The 19,687-nt window shown below is 50.6% G+C and overlaps 1 protein-coding gene across 1 annotated transcript in view; it reads left to right on the forward strand.

Moving 5' to 3' along the window:
- Window positions 1-19,687, forward strand: part of DYNC1H1 (dynein cytoplasmic 1 heavy chain 1) — a 69,152-nt gene that overhangs the window by 26,956 nt on the left and 22,509 nt on the right. The window contains exons 12-39 of the mRNA XM_045901542.2: window positions 2,068-2,208; window positions 2,763-2,939; window positions 3,072-3,182; window positions 3,274-3,393; window positions 3,923-4,162; window positions 5,922-6,077; window positions 6,212-6,325; window positions 6,968-7,078; window positions 7,157-7,366; window positions 7,540-7,686; window positions 7,890-8,056; window positions 8,155-8,328; window positions 8,931-9,096; window positions 9,178-9,366; window positions 9,459-9,653; window positions 10,292-10,574; window positions 10,978-11,078; window positions 11,595-11,754; window positions 12,779-13,022; window positions 13,189-13,372; window positions 13,852-14,064; window positions 14,794-15,032; window positions 15,217-15,373; window positions 17,566-17,793; window positions 18,317-18,547; window positions 18,740-18,880; window positions 19,124-19,357; window positions 19,448-19,654. Coding sequence (XP_045757498.1) covers window positions 2,068-2,208; window positions 2,763-2,939; window positions 3,072-3,182; window positions 3,274-3,393; window positions 3,923-4,162; window positions 5,922-6,077; window positions 6,212-6,325; window positions 6,968-7,078; window positions 7,157-7,366; window positions 7,540-7,686; window positions 7,890-8,056; window positions 8,155-8,328; window positions 8,931-9,096; window positions 9,178-9,366; window positions 9,459-9,653; window positions 10,292-10,574; window positions 10,978-11,078; window positions 11,595-11,754; window positions 12,779-13,022; window positions 13,189-13,372; window positions 13,852-14,064; window positions 14,794-15,032; window positions 15,217-15,373; window positions 17,566-17,793; window positions 18,317-18,547; window positions 18,740-18,880; window positions 19,124-19,357; window positions 19,448-19,654 — 5,040 coding nt within the window. The remainder of the gene's footprint in view (window positions 1-2,067; window positions 2,209-2,762; window positions 2,940-3,071; window positions 3,183-3,273; window positions 3,394-3,922; window positions 4,163-5,921; window positions 6,078-6,211; window positions 6,326-6,967; window positions 7,079-7,156; window positions 7,367-7,539; window positions 7,687-7,889; window positions 8,057-8,154; window positions 8,329-8,930; window positions 9,097-9,177; window positions 9,367-9,458; window positions 9,654-10,291; window positions 10,575-10,977; window positions 11,079-11,594; window positions 11,755-12,778; window positions 13,023-13,188; window positions 13,373-13,851; window positions 14,065-14,793; window positions 15,033-15,216; window positions 15,374-17,565; window positions 17,794-18,316; window positions 18,548-18,739; window positions 18,881-19,123; window positions 19,358-19,447; window positions 19,655-19,687) is intronic.

Here is a 19,687-nt window from a genome sequence, read left to right on the forward strand (position 1 = left end):
GACCCCTGTCACCCTCTAGCCATCTTACTTCTTGGCTCCCTTTGGTAAAAACACGGAGGATGTCTGCACACCTGCTCCAGGTCCCCTCAGGCGTCGGGGTCACCGGCCTTTCCCTGTCGCTGTGGCAGGCTTCCCAGCCCTTGAGAAGTGGCAGTGGCAGGATGGGACGGGTGCACACCCCCTCCTGCTGGTTACACTTGTTCCACTTGGCTGTCCTAGTTTTCCTCCCACCTCACTGGCCAGTCTCCTCTGCTGGGTCCTCTTTGGCTCTCCTTCTTCCAGCCTCTACCTGTCTCCATGTGTTCTCTGCCCCAGAGCTCTGTCCCACCCAGTCCGTTCACTAAATGCTGGCCGTACGTGACAACTCTGTGCTCGTATCTCAGCACAGCCTTTATCTTGACCTCCAGACCCATCTCTCCTGCTGGCTCCTGGGCATCTCCACCAGACTGATTTGCCCATCACACTGAATGCGCCTCCGACCCCCTCCCTCAGACTTGCTCCCATCCCCAATCTTTCCTTTCCCCACCTTCAACCTGCTCAGGACTAAGTTGAGCTGTCACCCTGGCCTCCCACTGTCTCTGTCTTCAAAATTAACCTTGATCTTTCTTGCCCACATCCACTGATACCACCGGTCCAAGGTACCATCATCCCTCACTGGATTCTTAAGTTCCTCCTGACAGGTCTTTGTGTCTGCTTTTGCCCCCTTAAAATCTTTTTTTTTTTTTTTAAAGATTTCATTTATTAATTTGAGAGAGAAAGAGCACAAACAGGGGGAGAGGCAGAGGGAGAGGGAGAAGTAGGCTCCCCACTGAGCCAGCCAAGAGCCTGAGGCGGGGCTTGATCCCAGGACCTGGAGATCATGACCCAAGCTGAAGGCAGATACCCAACCATCTGAGCCACCCAGGCGCCCTTTAAAATCTATATTCAACACAGCAGCAGAGTAAGATTTAGATTTCACGTCGGTCCTGACACTGCTCTTCCCGGAGCCCACTGATGGCTTCCCGTGCCACTCCCCATGAAAGCCCACGTCCCAAGGCAGAGTGCTGGGCCCCACATAATATGCTGTTCGTGGCCTCTCTGACTTGAGTGCCTGCATCCCACTCACTCTGCTCTGGCCATCCTGGCCTCTCGCTCTCCTCAGACATGGCAGGCAGGCTCTTGCCCCTGGGCCTTTGCACTTGCTGACCTCTCTGCTTGGAACCTGTGGTAGCAACATACTGACATGGCTCACTCCCTCCCTCTCCTGATCCTGCTCAGTGGGGCCTTCCCTGACCTCCCCCACCCCCTAGCCTTCCACTTTCCTGTTTTGTCTCCATAGTACTTCTCACCCACTGACATTCTGTATAGTTTGCTTTTCCCTGTCTCTCCTCCCACAGGATGTGAGTCCATGTGAGCGGAGATTTTTGTCTGGCTGTTTCTTGTGCCTACAACAGTGCCTCGGACATAGCTGGCACTCAGATCATTGAAACAATGACTGGTCACCACTTCTATCTTCCAGGCTGGTGTAATTATGTCGTCACGATAGTCTTAGTGCTTTAGACGCCGCCTTCGGTGTTCCATTCCCATGGGAGAGGCTCAGGTCTCCAGGGGCTCTGCTCCAAGGGCTCGGGGGCTCCGTAACTGTTTTACAATGTGATGCTGCATTTTCTAGCTTGTGGGTGATCTGATGTTCCCTTTATTGGTTGAAGAGTGAAGTATGAGTAGGCCTCTGATTTTTTTGTGGCTGGGGTAAGTGGATGTTATTCCTTAAATGCCATTTTTATAGCGAGTTTTTCCTTCAGTTCATATGAATTCAGTGAAAGGTGGCTCTGAGATGAACTTTTTTTTTTTTTTAACATTTTATTTATTCATTTGAGAGAGAGAGTATAAGCAGGGGGAGAGGCAGAGGGAGAGGGAGAAGCAAACGCCCTGCTGAGCTGGGAGCCTGACATGGGGCTCGAGCCCAGGACCTGGAGATCATGCCCTGAGCCGAAGGCAGACGCTTAACCATCTGAGCCACCCAGGCACCCCAAGAGGTGAACGTTTTTATACACGCTATTTGTGTTCCTTTCGGCTCTGCTTCCCTAGGTGGGTGTACATTACGAACTGACTGAGGAAGAGAAATTCTACCGGAATGCTTTAACTCGGATGCCTGATGGCCCTGTTGCCCTGGAAGAGTCCTACTCTGCGGTCATGGGCATTGTGACTGAGGTCGAGCAGTATGTCAAGGTGAGAAGCTCCCTGTCTCATTCAGATATGCTGTAGAGTCTATTTTAGATGTAGTGAGTATGTGGTCTGATGAACATAGGTGCTAAAATCTATGTAATACATATATAATATACGCTAGATAACTTTTTTTTTTTTTAAGATTTTATTTATTTATTTGACAAAGAGAGACACAAGCAGGGGGAGTGGGAGAGGGAGAAGCAGGCCTCCCGCTGAGCAGGGAGCCCGATGTGGGGCTCAATCCCAGGACCCCGGGATCATGACCTGAGCCGAAGGCAGACGAGCCTTAACGACTGAGCCACCCAGGTGCCCAACACTTGTTAATTTTAAAATGAACAGTGAACAGTAGAAAAAAATCTTATGGGATGTTAACTCATTTCAGAGAGCGGTAAATTTTATTCTTTTTTAATATGAAAATTCTGAGAATTTGAAGTGAATTTTTCTAGCAATGTTGAAAGAAAGTGAGTCTTTTTAATGAAATATGAACCTAATATGTATGAATGTTCTGCAGAGTGAAAGGTCTAGCTGTGCTACTTGACTGTGCTCTTCATTTGCAGGTCTGGCTTCAGTATCAGTGCCTATGGGACATGCAAGCTGAGAACATCTACAACAGACTGGGGGAAGATCTCAACAAATGGCAGGCTCTCCTGGTTCAAATAAGGAAGGCCAGAGGCACTTTTGACAACGCAGAAACCAAGAAAGAGTTTGGGCCGGTGGTTATAGATTACGGCAAGGTGAGCTCGCCTGTGTTGTCAGAGGGGTGGGGAGGGGGTGGCTGGCTCTCCGGGCGGCATCCGTGTGGGATGAGGATGCAGCTGAAGCGCGAAGGAACTGACGACTGTTGTCGTGGGCACATTCACCTGCAGGTTCAGTCTAAGGTGAACCTGAAGTACGACTCTTGGCATAAGGAGGTTCTCAGCAAGTTTGGGCAGATGCTCGGCTCAAACATGACGGAATTCCATTCCCAGATCTCCAAGGTGAGGGGGCAGGATCCTGGCGGCCTAACAAGTCTGGTAGGTAGCGAGGTAAGCCTTGGCTCCGTGTTGACTTTCTGTGCTCTCTGAACAGTCCCGCCAGGAGTTGGAACAGCACTCGGTGGACACGGCCAGCACCTCCGACGCAGTGACCTTCATCACCTACGTGCAGTCTTTGAAACGAAAGATAAAACAGTTTGAAAAACAAGTTGAGGTGAGCTCCGTGAATAGTTGAGATTCTCAGCGTCAGCTCTCTAGGCACTTCGAGTTAGGTCCGTACAGCCCACCCGCCGTCTCGCTCGTACCCACCTGCTGAGCTGGTTCCAGTGCAGACCCGGTGTCCTGGGGGTCTGCCCTTTAAACAGCTCTGCAAGTGATTCCTAAGTGCATCGAGGTTTGAGAACTGTGTCTTGCCTTCTGAATCTTGTACGTTAGCTGTTGATGGGTGTGTCACACGTGCACTTGATTTGTGCACTTGGAAGGGGCTGGAGCGAAGCAGTAGCACGCTCTCCATCCTCCCCAGGCCGCTCGGGCGCAGCCGGGTTTGGGGACGAGCCAGCCGCCGCCGGCTCGGGGCCTGCTGCCTCCCGGGCGCCGCGTTCTCCGGGTGGAAGACTTCTGGAGAAGAGCAAATGTACTGATGTTGTGTGTTCTAGAGCCGCGGAGGGTCTTCCTTTGACGTGGGAATCTGACGATAGTTTCTAATGTGAAAGAAAACGAACCTGTATTTTTTACTCTCAAAGCTCTACCGCAATGGTCAGCGCTTGCTGGAAAAGCAGAGGTTCCAGTTCCCGCCCTCCTGGCTCTACATCGACAACATAGAGGGCGAGTGGGGGGCCTTCAACGACATCATGCGGCGGAAGGACTCTGCCATCCAGCAGCAGGTGGCAAACCTGCAGATGAAGATCGTGCAGGAGGACCGGGCGGTGGAGAGCCGCACCACAGACCTGCTGGCAGACTGGGAGAAAACCAAGCCCGTCACGGTGAGCCGCGCCCGCAGCCTCTCCAGAACCCACAGCGCCATTTGGTGTCCTTTCTCCCACACTGAAGGCTTTGCTCTGGCTTAGCGCTCCAATAATGTTTGTGATTAAAACAACACTTGCATGTCGTATATTTGAAAAGTAAAAGCCAACTTAGAGCTTTTTTTACCCAGAACCGCCCATGACGATCATTTAAGTCAGGTGGTTTTAAAAATTAAAGCTTTTCTTTCTTAAGTTATCCTCTTACTTAGGCATACTCAAAAATTAGAATTTAATTTCTCACAGACACAGGCCGAGCCTCACGTAGCCACTGCCTCGCTCTGGGCTGTGGGAGGCAGGCCCCGCCATCCCCGTCGTGGTAGATAGTGGTAGTTACTTCTGTACCCAGCACCTGCCACCGTCAGTCCTCTTGGTTCATTCAAGTACTTGTTGAGCACCGACTGTGTTCTGGGCAGTGAACAGGAGGGACACTCCAGTGGGAGAGACAGGTGAAAAACGAGCGAGGAAAACCTGTATTTGAGTCAGATGGGGATCGGTGCCGTGGGGAAGGGCGAGGGCCAGGTGGACAAGGGGTGTCGGTGAGTGCTGCCTTGCACGGAGGGTGGTGTCTGAGTGGCAAGTCACGCAGATGGCAGGAAAGGGGGTTCAGGCAGAGGCAACAGCGCATGCAGGGCTCAAGCACATACGGAACTGCGTACCTGGTTTCCTGGGGCGGAATTCAGTCTGATTTGTTTAGACATATAAACAAAGTATAGACAGGAAAGAAGAGGGGAAGATGGTTAGGATGCTCGGAATGTTGATCTGGTTTTCCGGTTTGGGGTGTCAGTGTTCCATAGCAGGCCTGGTGGCAGATCTAGCTTCCCACCTACTCTGTAGAGCTGTGTCCCATCTCAGCCCTGTCTGTGCTGGTGGTCCTAAAGTTCCTACTTTGTGTTTAATTCTGGTTCGAGGGCCCCTATTTTAAGAAGATCTTTGCTTTCACAAATGCCAATACCGTAGCTTTTGCAGAATGCTAACTGTAGCAGGGGAGTGAGTATTCCTCAGTAGGCAATATTCTGTTCACCAAAATTTGAATATTTTTTATTACCATTTTTTGCTAGTAACATGTCAGTTTAAATTTTCGATGATATTTTATATAGTCATTCTCAGATTATTAAAGAGTCAGCAAATCGTAGTTTAATGTTCAACTAGAAGCCATTTCACTGAGGACTGCTTGATTTCTCATCCTTCTCTCGGTCACTGATGTAATAGCTGTGTGCCTCAGGAAGGGCATGGCTGGCAGCCCCCGAGAGCCATGTCCCCTCGGATCAGGAGTGGCCTGCTCCAGGCCCCCATCTGTCCTGACTCTTCTCTTCCAGTCTCCCAAGGCACTTAGTGAGACAGTGGCTAAATGGAAAGATGCTCCACCTTTCTTGTTTCTTTTTTTCTTTCTTTTTAAAAATATTTATTTAAGTAATCTCTGCACTCACGACCCTGAGATCAAGAGTTGCACGTTCTTCTGACTGAGCCAGCCAGGCGCCCCGGTGCTCCACTTTTCTTATTCATGTTTTATTTATGTCAAATACAGAAGTAAAAGTTACATTCAGTAATGTACACGAATCATGAGTGTAGTACATCTTGGTGAAGATGTACATATTTGGAGACATGCTTAAGGAATCACAAATTTCCAGACTTCCCGCAGGCTCTCCCCACCATTTCAGGGCCCAAGCATTCATCTGTCCTGAGACCTAGCTCTGCAATTCTGCACTTTGATTGCTTGCAGGGCAATCTTCGCCCGGAGGAGGCGCTTCAGGCTCTCACCATATATGAAGGAAAATTTGGCAGGCTGAAGGATGACCGAGAGAAGTGTGCAAAGGCCAAGGAGGCACTGGAATTGACAGACACAGGACTTCTCAGCGGCAGTGAAGAGCGCGTCCAGGTACGGACTGCAGGAGATAGGGGTGTGGCTTCTCATCCTGGCTCTGCCCTTGACCAGGGCCATCTCAGGGGCCTTGCTAGACCTGCAGTGGTTTCTGCATCTAGAGGCTCACTGCTCCACTGTCGTAATCACAGGTGGCCTTAGAAGAACTACAGGATCTTAAAGGCGTTTGGTCAGAACTTTCCAAGGTCTGGGAGCAGATTGATCAGATGAAGGAGCAGCCGTGGGTTTCCGTCCAGCCTCGAAAGGTATACCTGGTTAAAGCAGATGTTATGCATACCATCATATGTTGAGAGTTGTAGACTTCACTTAGAAGCTCTGCAATCTACTGTGAGCTCACAGAATGTCACAGGATGGTCATTTACAGTATTCATTTGGACTGATGTAAAATGTGCTTTAAAACCTTTTTTTTTCTTTTTAAAGATTTTATTTATTTATTTGAAGAGAGAGACACAGCGAGAGAGGGAACACAAGCAAGGGGAGTGGCAGAGGGAGAAGCAGACTTCCCGCCGAGCAGGGAGCCCGATGCGGGGCTCGATCCCAGGACCCTGGGATCATGACCTGAGCCGAAGGCAGACGCTTAACGACTGAGCTACCCAGGGCGCCCCTTTAAAACCATTTTTAAAAAAAGATTTACTTATTTATTTGAGAGAGAAAGATGGAGCAGGGGGAGGGGCAGAGGGAAAGGGAGAAGGAGAGAAGCAGACTCCCCGGTCAGCACGGAGCCTGACTCGGGGCTCGATCTGACGACCCTGAGACACTGACCTAAGCCGAATCAAGAGTTGGACGCTTAACCGACTACTCCACCCCTTAAAAGCATTTTTAAAGATATTTCACCATTTAAAGGAGGTACTGGCAAACTAAATATCACCTTGTGTTTCTCTCAACAGCTTCGACAAAATTTAGATGGCCTCCTAAACCAGCTGAAAAACTTCCCTGCCCGATTACGGCAGTACGCATCCTATGAGTTTGTCCAGAGGCTTCTGAAGGGTTACCTGAAGGTAGTGAGTCGGTGCTGGGGTCCTGGGTGTCTGTTAGGAACACAGCTGCACAGGTAATTTTGCTTACTCTCTCCACAGATAAACATGCTGGTGATTGAACTAAAATCCGAGGCACTTAAAGATCGCCACTGGAAGCAGTTGATGAAAAGGCTTCATGTTAATTGGGTTGTTTCTGAGCTAACCCTTGGTCAAATCTGGGATGTTGACTTGCAGAAAAATGAAGCTGTTGTCAAGGATGTGCTGCTTGTGGCACAAGGGGAGATGGCTTTGGAAGAATTTTTGAAGCAGGTGAGTAATAGACCAATAGCCCTTTTTATGTCACATTTCCAGCTGTGATGTAGGTTTGAGCTGTGTGAAAACAGCTGCGTCTGTGGTCCGTTTGTCCCCATAACACTTGCTCGCTTGTAGAGCTGGTGAATGCCCACATATTGATAACATCCCTCCTTTTGGTTTTATTTCAGATAAGAGAGGTATGGAATACTTATGAGTTAGACTTGGTTAACTATCAGAACAAGTGTCGCTTGATCCGAGGCTGGGATGACCTCTTCAACAAGGTCAAAGAGCACATCAACAGCGTCTCGGCCATGAAGCTGTCTCCGTATTACAAGGTACCATTGTTGGGGAAGCCTTCCCTCTCTTATCGAGCGTTCTGCACTTTCTCTGTAATATCTTTTGACTGGCAGTTACCAGAAGCCTGTTTTTTAAAGTTGAGTCAAATAAGTTGACATAATTTGTATTTTTTTAGTAAGCTTTGGCATATCTATGAGTGAAAACTTTAGCAGCTGGGCTCTGCTTTCCATCTACCCACTAGGTTTTCGAAGAAGATGCCCTGAGCTGGGAAGACAAGCTGAATCGGATCATGGCTCTCTTTGACGTGTGGATCGATGTGCAGAGGCGGTGGGTCTACCTGGAAGGCATTTTCACGGGCAGTGCGGATATCAAGCACCTGCTGCCAGTGGAAACCCAGCGGTTCCAGAGGTACAACCTCTAGCCAGGGGGCAGGAGAGCCGAGTCATAGATATGCTGGTAACCACTCTTCACATAAAAGCTAACAATGGTTTCGATTTGATTTGTAGTATCAGCACGGAGTTTTTGGCTCTGATGAAAAAAGTATCCAAGTCTCCCCTTGTTATGGATGTTCTGAACATCCAAGGGGTACAGAGGTCTCTGGAGAGATTGGCAGACCTGCTAGGAAAGATCCAGAAAGCATTGGGAGAATACCTAGAAAGAGAGCGATCATCTTTCCCCAGGTAATATCCTTGCTTTGACTTGTACAGAAGTGAAGTTCAATTTCAAGAGCCCTCTGTTCTCCCTTCTGGGTCTGCATGTTGGTCACTTCGACATCAAGAGTTTTGTTACCAAGAATCCATTTAATGAGTATTATTCCCTTTTCGTGCGTTTATTCCTAATTATAATGAATAAGCCTTTATTTTCTTCCTTGCATTTGTTTATGAAGCTTCACTGAAACTAATATCCACCCTTCTAGGCAGCTCACACCTCTTAAAAATTTAGCTCTGATTATTTTCCAAGTGGCATTTCTTCCTTTCTGAATAGTTAGCTTACTGTAAATCGAACAGGCTTTTAAAAAATAAGTCCGTGAAAAAAAATAAATAAGTCCATGAAGTAAGGTGAATGACATAAAACCCATGGAATTCCTTTTCAGTAACTTGTTAGATAAATATGTATCTTCTGCTGAGGGCTGGAAGAAATTTGGATGTGATCTCTGTTCAGACTGGAGATTGTCCACCACCATCCGAATCCGGCTTCCCTTCCCACAATTTGAAGTTATGTGTTAAATGACTATTTACGTATGTATAACATTTTAGCAACTTGAATGCTATTTTAATTTTAGGTTCTATTTTGTGGGTGATGAAGATTTGCTTGAAATTATTGGAAACAGTAAGAATGTAGCTAAGTTACAGAAACATTTCAAGAAAATGTTTGCTGGAGTTTCGAGCATCATCCTGAACGAGGATAACTCTGTTGTCTTGGGCATTTCATCCCGTGAAGGAGAGGAGGTAGTTGAATGTATAATTGTAACTAACAGTGCTTCTCTCTTGTCTTTGCACATCTTCATTCTTAAATTGTATTTATTTCAGGTTATGTTTAAAACTCCCGTGTCAATTACCGAACATCCCAAAATCAACGAGTGGCTCACGCTGGTAGAAAAGGAGATGAGAGTCACACTGGCTAAACTTCTTGCTGAGTCTGTTACAGAAGTTGAGATTTTTGGTAAAGCAACTTCAATTGACCCAAATACATACATCACTTGGATTGATAAGTACCAGGTAATGTGTGGCAGAAGTGGGCCAGCATGAAGGCGGGTGCACCAGCTGGTGTCCGAAACGATCCTTTGGCTCTTGTGTCTTGTGTCGTTCAGGCCCAGCTTGTGGTTCTCTCAGCCCAGATCGCCTGGTCTGAAAATGTGGAGACCGCTCTGAGCAGCATCGGGGGAAGCGGTGACGCGGCGCCCCTGCACTCCGTGCTGAGCAACGTGGAGGTCACCCTCAACGTGCTGGCCGACTCCGTCCTCATGGAGCAGCCGCCGCTGCGCAGACGGAAGCTGGAGCACTTGGTTAGTCCCGTGCCTGACTCATTCCTCAGCGGTCAGGCTCTTGTGCCTTCAGCCCAAGCAGTTAAAGGAAATCGTGCTTGGACTATACTCTGGTGTTAGGGAGAGAAGGAGGTGGCGAATTGATGTAGTCTGGCGGGGCGGCGGGGTGGAGGGTATTTGCTCTCTGCTCCTGTTGACAGCTGACCCTGCCGGAGCAGGGAGCTTCGTGTACACATCCTAGTAAACAGGAAGTGATAAGCTTAGATCAGGGTTTTCCGCTCTGGCTCCTCAGCCCTTCCCAAAGCAGCGCCCAGGGTGTGGCGCCGGGAGACCTGGGTGGGCCAGGGCGGGTGCTGCGCCCGGCCCGCGGGGCCCAGGCTGTGAGGACGGAGACGCGTGTCCTGCTGGTTGCAGAGCTTTCACTTAAAGTAGTTTTGTTTGTCGGTTGTTTGGTCTTGCTGCAGCTCTTGATTCTGTGTAATTTCATTATGTGAATAACAGTTCTGTTGTTTTAAAAATGAATTGGCATTTTGGAACATTTACTAAAAGCCACTGTAACTGGATCTTGCATCTCAAAAGTCTACTAAATGATCCCATCCCCAGGAAAGGCACCGTACTCTCCAGTTTATGATAAACTCTTAAACTAACTCTTTGTTCAGATCACAGAGCTGGTTCACCAGAGGGATGTGACGCGGTCCTTGATCAAAAGCAAGATTGACAACGCTAAATCTTTCGAATGGCTCAGCCAGATGCGCTTTTACTTTGACCCTAAGCAAACTGACGTGCTACAGCAGCTGTCGATCCAAATGGCGAATGCCAAATTTAACTACGGCTTTGAGTACCTGGGCGTTCAGGACAAGCTGGTGCAGACCCCCCTCACCGATCGCTGCTATTTGACCATGACTCAAGCCTTAGAGGCCAGGCTGGGGGGGTCGCCGTTTGGTAAGTTACTGCACAGACCTGGACAGATGGAGACCAAGAGTAAGCGTAATTTGTAAAGATTAGACCAGTGATTTTAAACATTTTTTTTTTTTTAAGATTTTATTTATTTAACAGAGACATAGCGAGAGCAGGAACACAAGCAGGGGGAGTGGGAGAGGGGAAAGCCCGATGTGGGACTCTATCCCAGGACTCTGGGATCATGACCTGAGCCAAAGGCAGACGCTTAACGACTGAGCCACCCAGGCGCCCAAACATATTTCTTAATTACATAGCCGGTACATTCTAGAATCTTAGATATGTTTGCAGTAATTACATCTCCTTTGATTTTGTAAATGAATTGTGTAAAGCTGAAGATCCTTCTCTGTGGACTCAAGTTACTCAGTCATGTTTCTTCAAATGACAGGGCCGGCCGGGACTGGGAAGACAGAGTCGGTCAAAGCTCTTGGCCATCAACTTGGACGCTTTGTTTTAGTTTTCAACTGCGATGAAACCTTTGATTTCCAGGTGAGAAGCTTTCTGAATCCGCCTGAAACGTAATGGCCTGAGAGGACAGTTGGGGAGTGCCACGCCTGGACCGCTCTCTAGGCTGTTGGCCTCACAGCTCGGCGTGGCCCATCTGCCCTGCTGAGGACGGGGATGGTGTGACTCTGAGGGAGGGGTCCAGCGTGTGTGCTCTGGCATTGACTTGGGCTGCACGTTCCTGGAAGAAATGGTTAGTGCCTGTGTGTGGGAGTAAACAACCGTAACCAACGAGATTTTCCTAATCAACAAAAGGTGATAGAATAAAAAGAACAGCTTTCTCGTTAGGATTTTGTTGGCACAGGAGAGGGAGAGGTGCGAATCGCCACAGGCGTGCGCTGACAGTCACTGTCGTCGGAGATAGGCCTGCTGTGTGTGGGCCCCGGGCCCCGCGCCGCCCGTGTCGGCCCCGTGTCCCCTCGAGGGCAGCAGACGGGAGGCACGGGCCAGCATCGAGGGCACAGAGCCAGCCCTGAGACGCCTCCTTTGCTCTGGTTTCAGGCGATGGGGCGCATCTTCGTGGGGCTCTGCCAGGTGGGCGCATGGGGCTGCTTCGACGAGTTCAACCGCCTGGAGGAGCGGATGCTGTCGGCCGTGTCGCAGCAGGTGCAGTGCATTCAGGAGGCGCTGCGCGAGCACTCCAACCCCAGCTGTGACAAGAGTGAGACTTCCTTCTTCTCTGCGAGTTCCTTAGCGACTGCGGAGGGAAAGCCCATGGGGCTGGGTTCCGTTTTCCACCCTCAATTAGAATGGAACTTCGGTCCCGGGACTCGCTGCCGCAGACGGTGGCGAGAGCCGGGATGTTGGAGCTTGGGCAGTCGGCGCTGCTCAGGCCAGAGCAGTCCACACCCTGGCTGTCCTTCCCAGGTGGACAAGGGTCTGCTCCCTCCCACGGCCTCTGCCTGCAGCAAGTGTCGGGCCAGTGTGGGCCCCCCTGCTCCCGTCCTCCCCCTGCGTGCCCACAGACCAGCCTTCTTCCAGGGGGCTTTGGGGATGCGTCCTCTGTCACTGCAGGAGGACCTGTTCTGAGGGGCTCCGAGGGCGCCTTCCCCTGCTTCGTTCCGTACAAAGCCAGGCGCACCCAGGGGGGCAGGGCGGGTGCTGGAGGAAGTAAGGCACCGGTGGCCGACCGTTCACGGGCGCAGTTAACTTTCGGTGTTGCTTCCGTTCTGCAGTAATAGGAACTTGTCTTACCGAAGGACTGGCAGAGCTCTCGGTGAAACAAGGGGGGTGTCAGAGAAAGCAGCACTGTGTGCTCGGGGTTCTGTACCGAGTAAAGGGGTCAAGTGTGGGTGGTGGTGGTTGATCCCAGGAAAAGGCAGTCGTCAGGGTCTGAGCCACTCAGTTGTGTCACGTGGATTTTTATTTCTGCAACTACTGTTGGCCTGCATTTCTATCCTTATGTTGACCTCGTGACACACAATAATGCGCAAGCAGAGTATGCACGTCCTGCGCCTTGTGACTTTGTTCCATGTTCAGGTGGCTTTCATGTAGGTGAGGTGTGCACAGCTAGGTCTGCCAGGCAGGGTGGCATGCCAGTAGGAGGGCCAGAGAGCAGCTCCCCTGCAGCCCTGGGCTTTGGGCTTAGAGGCTGGTGGGGAAACGGGTGCTTTGTCTGTGATTTTAGGGAGATTTTACCCTGGTTTTGAACATTTCGAATCTTAACACCATTCTCTGATTTTCAGCTTCCGCCCCCATTACTTGTGAGCTGCTCAACAAGCAAGTGAAGGTGAGCCCGGACATGGCCATCTTCATCACCATGAACCCTGGCTATGCAGGCAGGTCCAACCTTCCCGACAACCTCAAGAAGCTATTCCGGAGCTTGGCCATGACCAAGCCTGACCGGCAGCTCATCGCCCAGGTCATGCTGTACTCGCAGGGCTTCCGCACTGCTGAGGTCCTCGCCAACAAAATCGTCCCATTCTTCAAGTGAGTGCCCCAGAGTTATCCCTGACCGTGTGCCTAGCATGTGTGAGATGTGCCACCTAAGGTTCATCTCTGATCATGGCACAGCTTTCCAAGTGTCTGTGTCTGATTTCTTGACTCTCTGGCTGCCTGGAGCGTGCTGTTGTAAGGCAAACCCTTTCTCTTTCAGACTATGTGATGAGCAGCTCTCTTCTCAAAGCCATTATGACTTTGGTCTCCGAGCTTTGAAGAGTGTGCTGGTAAGTGCAGGAAATGTGAAGAGAGAGAGAATTCAGAAGATAAAGAGGGAGAAAGAAGAACGAGGGGAAGCAGTTGATGAAGGAGAAATTGCAGAAAATTTACCTGAACAAGAGGTTTGTACACATGTTCTTTTAATCACTCACACCTTAAACACTAATTTTTTTTTAAAGATTTATTTATTTGAGAAAGAGTGCACGTGAGCAGGGGGAGGGGCAGAGGAGAGAGGCGGGCAGAGAAGCAGACTCCCCACTGAGCGTGGAGCCTGACGTGGGCTTGGTCCCAGGGTCCAGATCATGATCTGAGCCGAAACCAAGAGTCAGAGGCTTAACTGACTGAGTCACCCAGAGACCCCTAAACACTAATATTTAAATTGGCATCTTTAACATCTAAGCCATGGCTTGAAAGTCCCTGTTGGATTCACATGTCCTGGGATGGATGGATCGAAGACGCTATATTTGCACAGTGAACTGAGTCACTAACAGCTGCGTCTTCCTTACGTACCTTCTGGGGATACGGCAGTGGCCGTGCGAGCTGGGCTCCCTCCACCAACCCCCAACCTCTGCTCAGAGCTCGTCTCCCTTCTCCCCATTAGATTCTGATCCAGAGCGTCTGTGAGACTATGGTGCCCAAGCTGGTGGCAGAAGACATCCCACTGCTCTTCAGCCTCCTGTCAGACGTGTTCCCCGGGGTCCAGTACCACCGGGGCGAAATGACCGCGCTTCGAGAAGAGCTGAAGAAGGTGTGCCAGGAGATGTACCTGACGTACGGAGACGGAGAAGAAGTCGGCGGGATGTGGGTTGAGAAGGTAACCGGGCTTGGCCCTGCTGGCTGCTCTGGGCGGTCACGGCAGCCGGGGGCCCCGGGAAGGAGCCACGTTGGAGAGAACTCGCACCATGAGGGCCGGGGAGGCACAGTGTCGGCTGAATGGAGATTTGACCCAAGGCTTTCCTTCTTAACTTAAAGACATAACATTTTACCTGAAAATTTCCCATTTCTGGTGTAGTTCATTCTCTGAGAATGCTGACTGACACATGATTGTTATGGGAAGTATTTACGCCAGTACAGTTTCTAGTACGAGTCCTTCCAGCTCATGGGTTAACAACGTAAATCTGCCAGTCAGCACGTGGTTTACGTTCTGTGTTGGCTTCTTTTCTTTTCTTTCTCTGGGAGCCTAAGAAGCGTACTGTCACACGGCTGCACGCTGAGCCTGAGCAGTACCAGACCCAGTCGCACAAATGGCTCATCCATGAGTCTCCACCTCTTTAAAGGGGATCTTATGTGCCTCTTTTGAGGCAGCTTGGTAGGCATCCCCTGTTCCACTGGCTTCCAGCCAAAGAACTCCCCACGGTTTAGTTAAAACTCTTCTTGAAATATTTTTTGTAGATGTGGCCCATGTAACTTTAAAAGTTCCAGGTAGTACTTGCCTTTAGGAATTCAGAGCACCTCTCTTGTATCTGCTGCCATGAGGACGGGCTGGAGAACCTTCTTGTTCTTTCTCTGAACCGGTTATGATGTGGTCTCTTTGGCCCGGCAGGTCCTCCAGCTCTATCAGATCACCCAGATCAACCATGGCCTGATGATGGTGGGGCCCTCGGGAAGCGGGAAGAGCATGGCTTGGCGCGTGCTCCTAAAGGCTTTGGAGAGGCTTGAGGGTGTAGAGGGCGTGGCCCACATCATTGACCCCAAGGCCATCAGCAAAGACCACCTTTATGGAACCCTGGACCCCAACACCAGGGAATGGACGGATGGGCTGTTCACACACGTCCTCAGAAAGTGAGTTCACCTTGATTCCAGCAAGTGGGACCTGGGTGCTCTGTCCTTATATTAACGGTGTGTGTTACTTTTTTAGCCAAAACTAAATGATGTAAATGTCCCTGCAGAAACTGTGTAGGGTGAGCATTTCTAATCTCAGAATCTCAAGTTGGTCAATAGATGTTTCAAAACCTGTCCAAACCAGGATCATAGACAACGTGAGGGGTGAGCTACAGAAGCGCCAGTGGATTGTGTTCGATGGTGACGTGGACCCCGAGTGGGTGGAGAACTTGAACTCGGTGCTGGACGACAACAAGCTTCTGACTCTGCCAAATGGCGAGCGCCTCAGCCTTCCGCCCAATGTAAGTGGCCTTCTTTGGGGTGTCAAAGCAGATATCCTGTGTGCTAGCAGAGTGCCACTCTGGAGGTGAGGCTCCAGGTTCTGTAGTAGCAGTCAGCCATGTAAATAGTTTTCAGAGTTGATGGAATCTACTTGTACTAGATTTTTCTATTGCTGTGGCAAGTGAGAAATATTTCCATAGGACTAATAACTTTCTGCTGTTTGCTGAATGTTAAGCATACTCCAAAATTCCTGATTAACACTTTTAACTGAACATTATGGGGTTGTTGTTAGGATTTCTGAAGTTATCATGTATCTGGGAAGCGGCAAAATTAGTAATTTAGATATGGAAGCTTTCAAGACTGTGTCCCTTAGAAATGAGCATTTGGTGAAGGTCCTGGACACACCACCAGATAGGTAAGGAAACATGGGTGGGCCTGGCAAGGATTTGCATTCTACTGAAGGTCCAGCAGGAAAAAACCAGACCAAACCCCTGCTGTCCTGGGGCGCACAGTCTGATACGGAGGACAGAAAAACAAGGGAAACAGTGTTAAGTGGTAAGGAAAAGATGAGCTGGAAGTGAGTGGTGGGCGTTGGCAAGATCTGGAGGACGCACCATCAGGGAGGGCGACGTGGAGGCATCACCGAGAAGTGTTTGTAGAGATCGAGGCAGGTGAGGGAGCCAGTCTGTGGGCCTCCAGGCGTTCCAGTTCCAGGTGAAGGGGTAGAGAAGAGGGGGCTTGGTCAGAGGTGCGAGGAGCAAGGGGGGAAAAGGTGGGTGAGACCAGGGAGGAAGGGGGCCAGTCAGGTTGGGCTGGGGTCACTGTGAGGACTGGCACCCGCCCACTGGGTGAGTTGGGAGCCATGGGAGGGTCTGGATCAGATCCCTCTGGCTGTTGGGTGCGATTACTAAGGAAGTAATCGCAGGGGGCAGAGTGGGAGCTGAGCGGTAGCCCAGGCACGGCCAGGGGTGTGCGCCAGAGGAGTTGGCAACACGGGGGCTGCTGAGTTTCGGTGTAATTTAAAGTTTGTGCTGGTGGGAGTCGCCGAGGGGCCAGAGGTGGGCATGAGACAAAGGACGAATCATTTTGTGTGAGCAGCTGGTGAATGTGAACCTTTGGGCCAGCAGTGGTGGCTGTCATCACGTCAGAAACCAAGCCAGGGGTGCCTAGTGCCGCTCAGGAAATGTGCACTTGGACTTGTGTCTTGTTTGACTTGTCGGGTCTTTCTGTTATGGCTTGTTATCCAGTAGATCCTAACCATCGTTGGAAAGAGATTGCTCTCCCGGGAGGCAGGCTAGCCCTGAGGTTAAGGCTCAGGAATCAGACCATCTGGTTTGAATCTCAGCCCCATTTACCAGCAGCAGGACCCGAGTGAGGTACCCAGCCCCATCTGTGAAACAGAGTCACATGCCTGCCTCAGGGGATGCGTGTGAGGGTTCGTGGGTTCAGGCGGGGAGTATGGCAGCCACACCCAGCTTGGGGTAAGGCTGGTGCACGTCTGCTGCCGATGCCCCCTCTGAGGCAGCTGTTTCTTCTCTCCACTGAGAGCTTATCTTGAGGGCTCACCTGCTCTTCTCCCAGCACACGCGTTTCCTACCCAGATTCTTTTTTTTTTTTTTAAGATTTATTTATTGTAGGGGCACCTGGGTGGCTCAGTGGTTAGGTGTCTGCCTTCGGCTCAGGTCATGATCCCAGGGTCCTAGGATGGAGCCCCTCATCGGGCTCCCTGCTCCACGGGGAGTCTGCTGCTCCCTCTCCTACTCCGCGTGCTTGTGTTCCCTCCCTCGCTGTGTCTCTCTGTCAGATAAATAAATAAAATCTTTAAAAAAAAAAAAAAGGATTTATTTTAGAGAGCGTACATGAACTCACATGTGCAAGCGGAGGGCAGAGGGAGAGTCGATCTGAAGCAGACTCCCGACTGAGCGTGGAGCCAGATGTGGGGCTTGATCTCACGACCCTGAGATCATGACCTGAGCCAAGACCAAGAGTCAGACGCTCAACTGACCAAGCCCCCCAGGCGCCCCTCCTACCCAGATTCTTGTGGAGGAGCAGCTGGTGGATGTTATAGTGAAGACAGTCATAGATGTTTTCACTTTTAAATTAAGTGCAGAAAATTCTAATTGACCTTTCATTGTGTATGTAGGTAAAATTATTTTAACATTTGAGTTTCTACCAAATCCGCGCCATTAAATATGCTGTGTTTTCTTTCAAGGTGCGAATAATGTTTGAAGTGCAGGACTTGAAATACGCCACGCTGGCCACGGTGTCGCGCTGCGGCATGGTCTGGTTTAGTGAGGACGTGCTCAGCACAGACATGATCTTCAACAACTTCCTGGCCAGGCTGCGCAGCATCCCCCTGGACGAAGGGGAGGACGAGGCCCAGCGCCGGCGCAAGGGCAAAGAGGACGAGGGGGAGGAGGCCGCTTCCCCAATGCTGCAGGTACAAGGGCCGTCAGCACTCTGCCCAGTACGGCCACAGATCTGCCTCCGGGAGGGCTGGGACTTCACATGCAGTGAGATCGGGCATTCTGCCCCCGAGGGTCTGGAAGCCAAGGGAGCCGTGGTACTCTTTCCCGGGTGGTCACTGTTGAAGCAGGGCACTCGAGGGAGGTTTGCATAATCAGTGCTGTCTTAAACCAGCTCCTAAGGAAGCAGTCTCAGCTGCTTGTGAAGCATGAAGACATGTTTGGGAAAATTTAAAGAATTCTTTCAGTTATCCGACTTTTCTCTGCGAATTGATGAAACACTGCCTTTTTCCATTTCAGTAGTGAAAGCCAGTGTTCCCAGAAAATGTGATTTTTGAGAACTACCAAGATAAAGGAATAAGGATTGGTCACTGAAGCTTATCCAAAAAACATTTTTTTTGCGGGTCACATGATCCTCTCCTAGGCTTAAGCGAGAATACATGAAAGTCTCTGGGCTTTCTGAAATGATAGTTAAGTATCATTTACTGCCTCTTGCAGATCCAAAGGGATGCAGCCACAATCATGCAGCCATATTTCACCTCCAACGGCCTGGTCACCAAGGCCCTGGAGCATGCCTTCAAGCTGGAGCACATCATGGACCTGACCCGCCTCCGCTGCCTGGGCTCGCTCTTCTCCATGCTGCACCAGGCCTGCCGGAACGTGGCCCAGTACAACGCCAACCATCCCGACTTCCCCATGCAGATCGAGCAGCTGGAGCGCTACATTCAGGTCAGGGGCTGCACGCGTCACAGGAGAGCAGGGCTCCACCAGGGCCGTGCATGCATGACCTCTGTCGTGAGCCTCCCGAAACTGTATGCCCGCTTGGGTGTGTTCTCTTGGAAGGGAGCCACTCTCTTCAAGGTGAACATGGCTATGCATGTCTTTATTGTTGAAATTTTATTTTGTTTACTCACTCAATAGCGGTATCTGGTTTATGCCATACTCTGGTCCTTGTCTGGAGACAGTCGGCTGAAAATGAGAGCAGAGCTGGGTGAATACATCCGCAGAATCACGACAGTGCCACTGCCCGCGGCACCCAACATACCCATCATCGATTACGAAGTAAGTGCGGGGAGGGCGTGGCCTTCTTCCCCTTGCTCTCGCCACGTTGGTCCAGTGGAGCCACCTCACCGTGAGCTTGGTTACTCTCTCCGGTTCATAAAAGGACTCTGACCTCTGTTTTGTGTGGTATAGAAGGAAAGCAGATGTGAACGTGCAGGTTGTGATTTGTGTGAAAGCAAGCAAGTCTCTAAGCGAGGAGGTGTGGGGGTCCCCGAGTGAGCTGCGCCCCTTCTCTGGGTGTAGGTGTCCATCAGCGGAGAGTGGTCGCCGTGGCAGGCCAAGGTGCCTCAGATTGAAGTGGAGACACACAAGGTGGCGGCCCCCGACGTGGTCGTGCCGACTCTGGACACTGTCCGCCACGAAGCCCTCTTGTACACCTGGCTGGCTGAGCACAAGCCACTGGTCTTGTGCGGCCCCCCGGGGTCTGGCAAGACCATGACACTCTTCAGCGCCCTCCGGGCCTTGCCTGACATGGAGGTAAAGAGGCTGGGATGTGGGCTGCAGGCCTTTCGGTGCTCGAATACAGGATGGGCCTTACAGTCCTTCATTTGCTTCTCCCGTCCAAAGGTTGTGGGTCTTAACTTCTCGAGTGCTACTACCCCAGAGCTTCTGCTGAAGACTTTTGACCACTACTGTGAGTACAGACGCACACCGAACGGGGTCGTTTTGGCTCCTGTTCAACTTGGAAAGTGGCTGGTACTGTTCTGTGATGAGATCAACTTGCCAGACATGGATAAATATGGGACACAGAGGGTGATATCCTTCATCAGACAGGTTTGTGTATATCCACAAGTCCCCACTGCCCTT

Source organism: Mirounga angustirostris, unplaced genomic scaffold (assembly GCF_029215605.1).
Source record: "Mirounga angustirostris isolate CCGP_5_RB_7025 unplaced genomic scaffold, mMirAng1.0.hap1 SCAF_9, whole genome shotgun sequence".
NCBI classification, from domain to species: Eukaryota; Metazoa; Chordata; class Mammalia; order Carnivora; family Phocidae; genus Mirounga; species Mirounga angustirostris.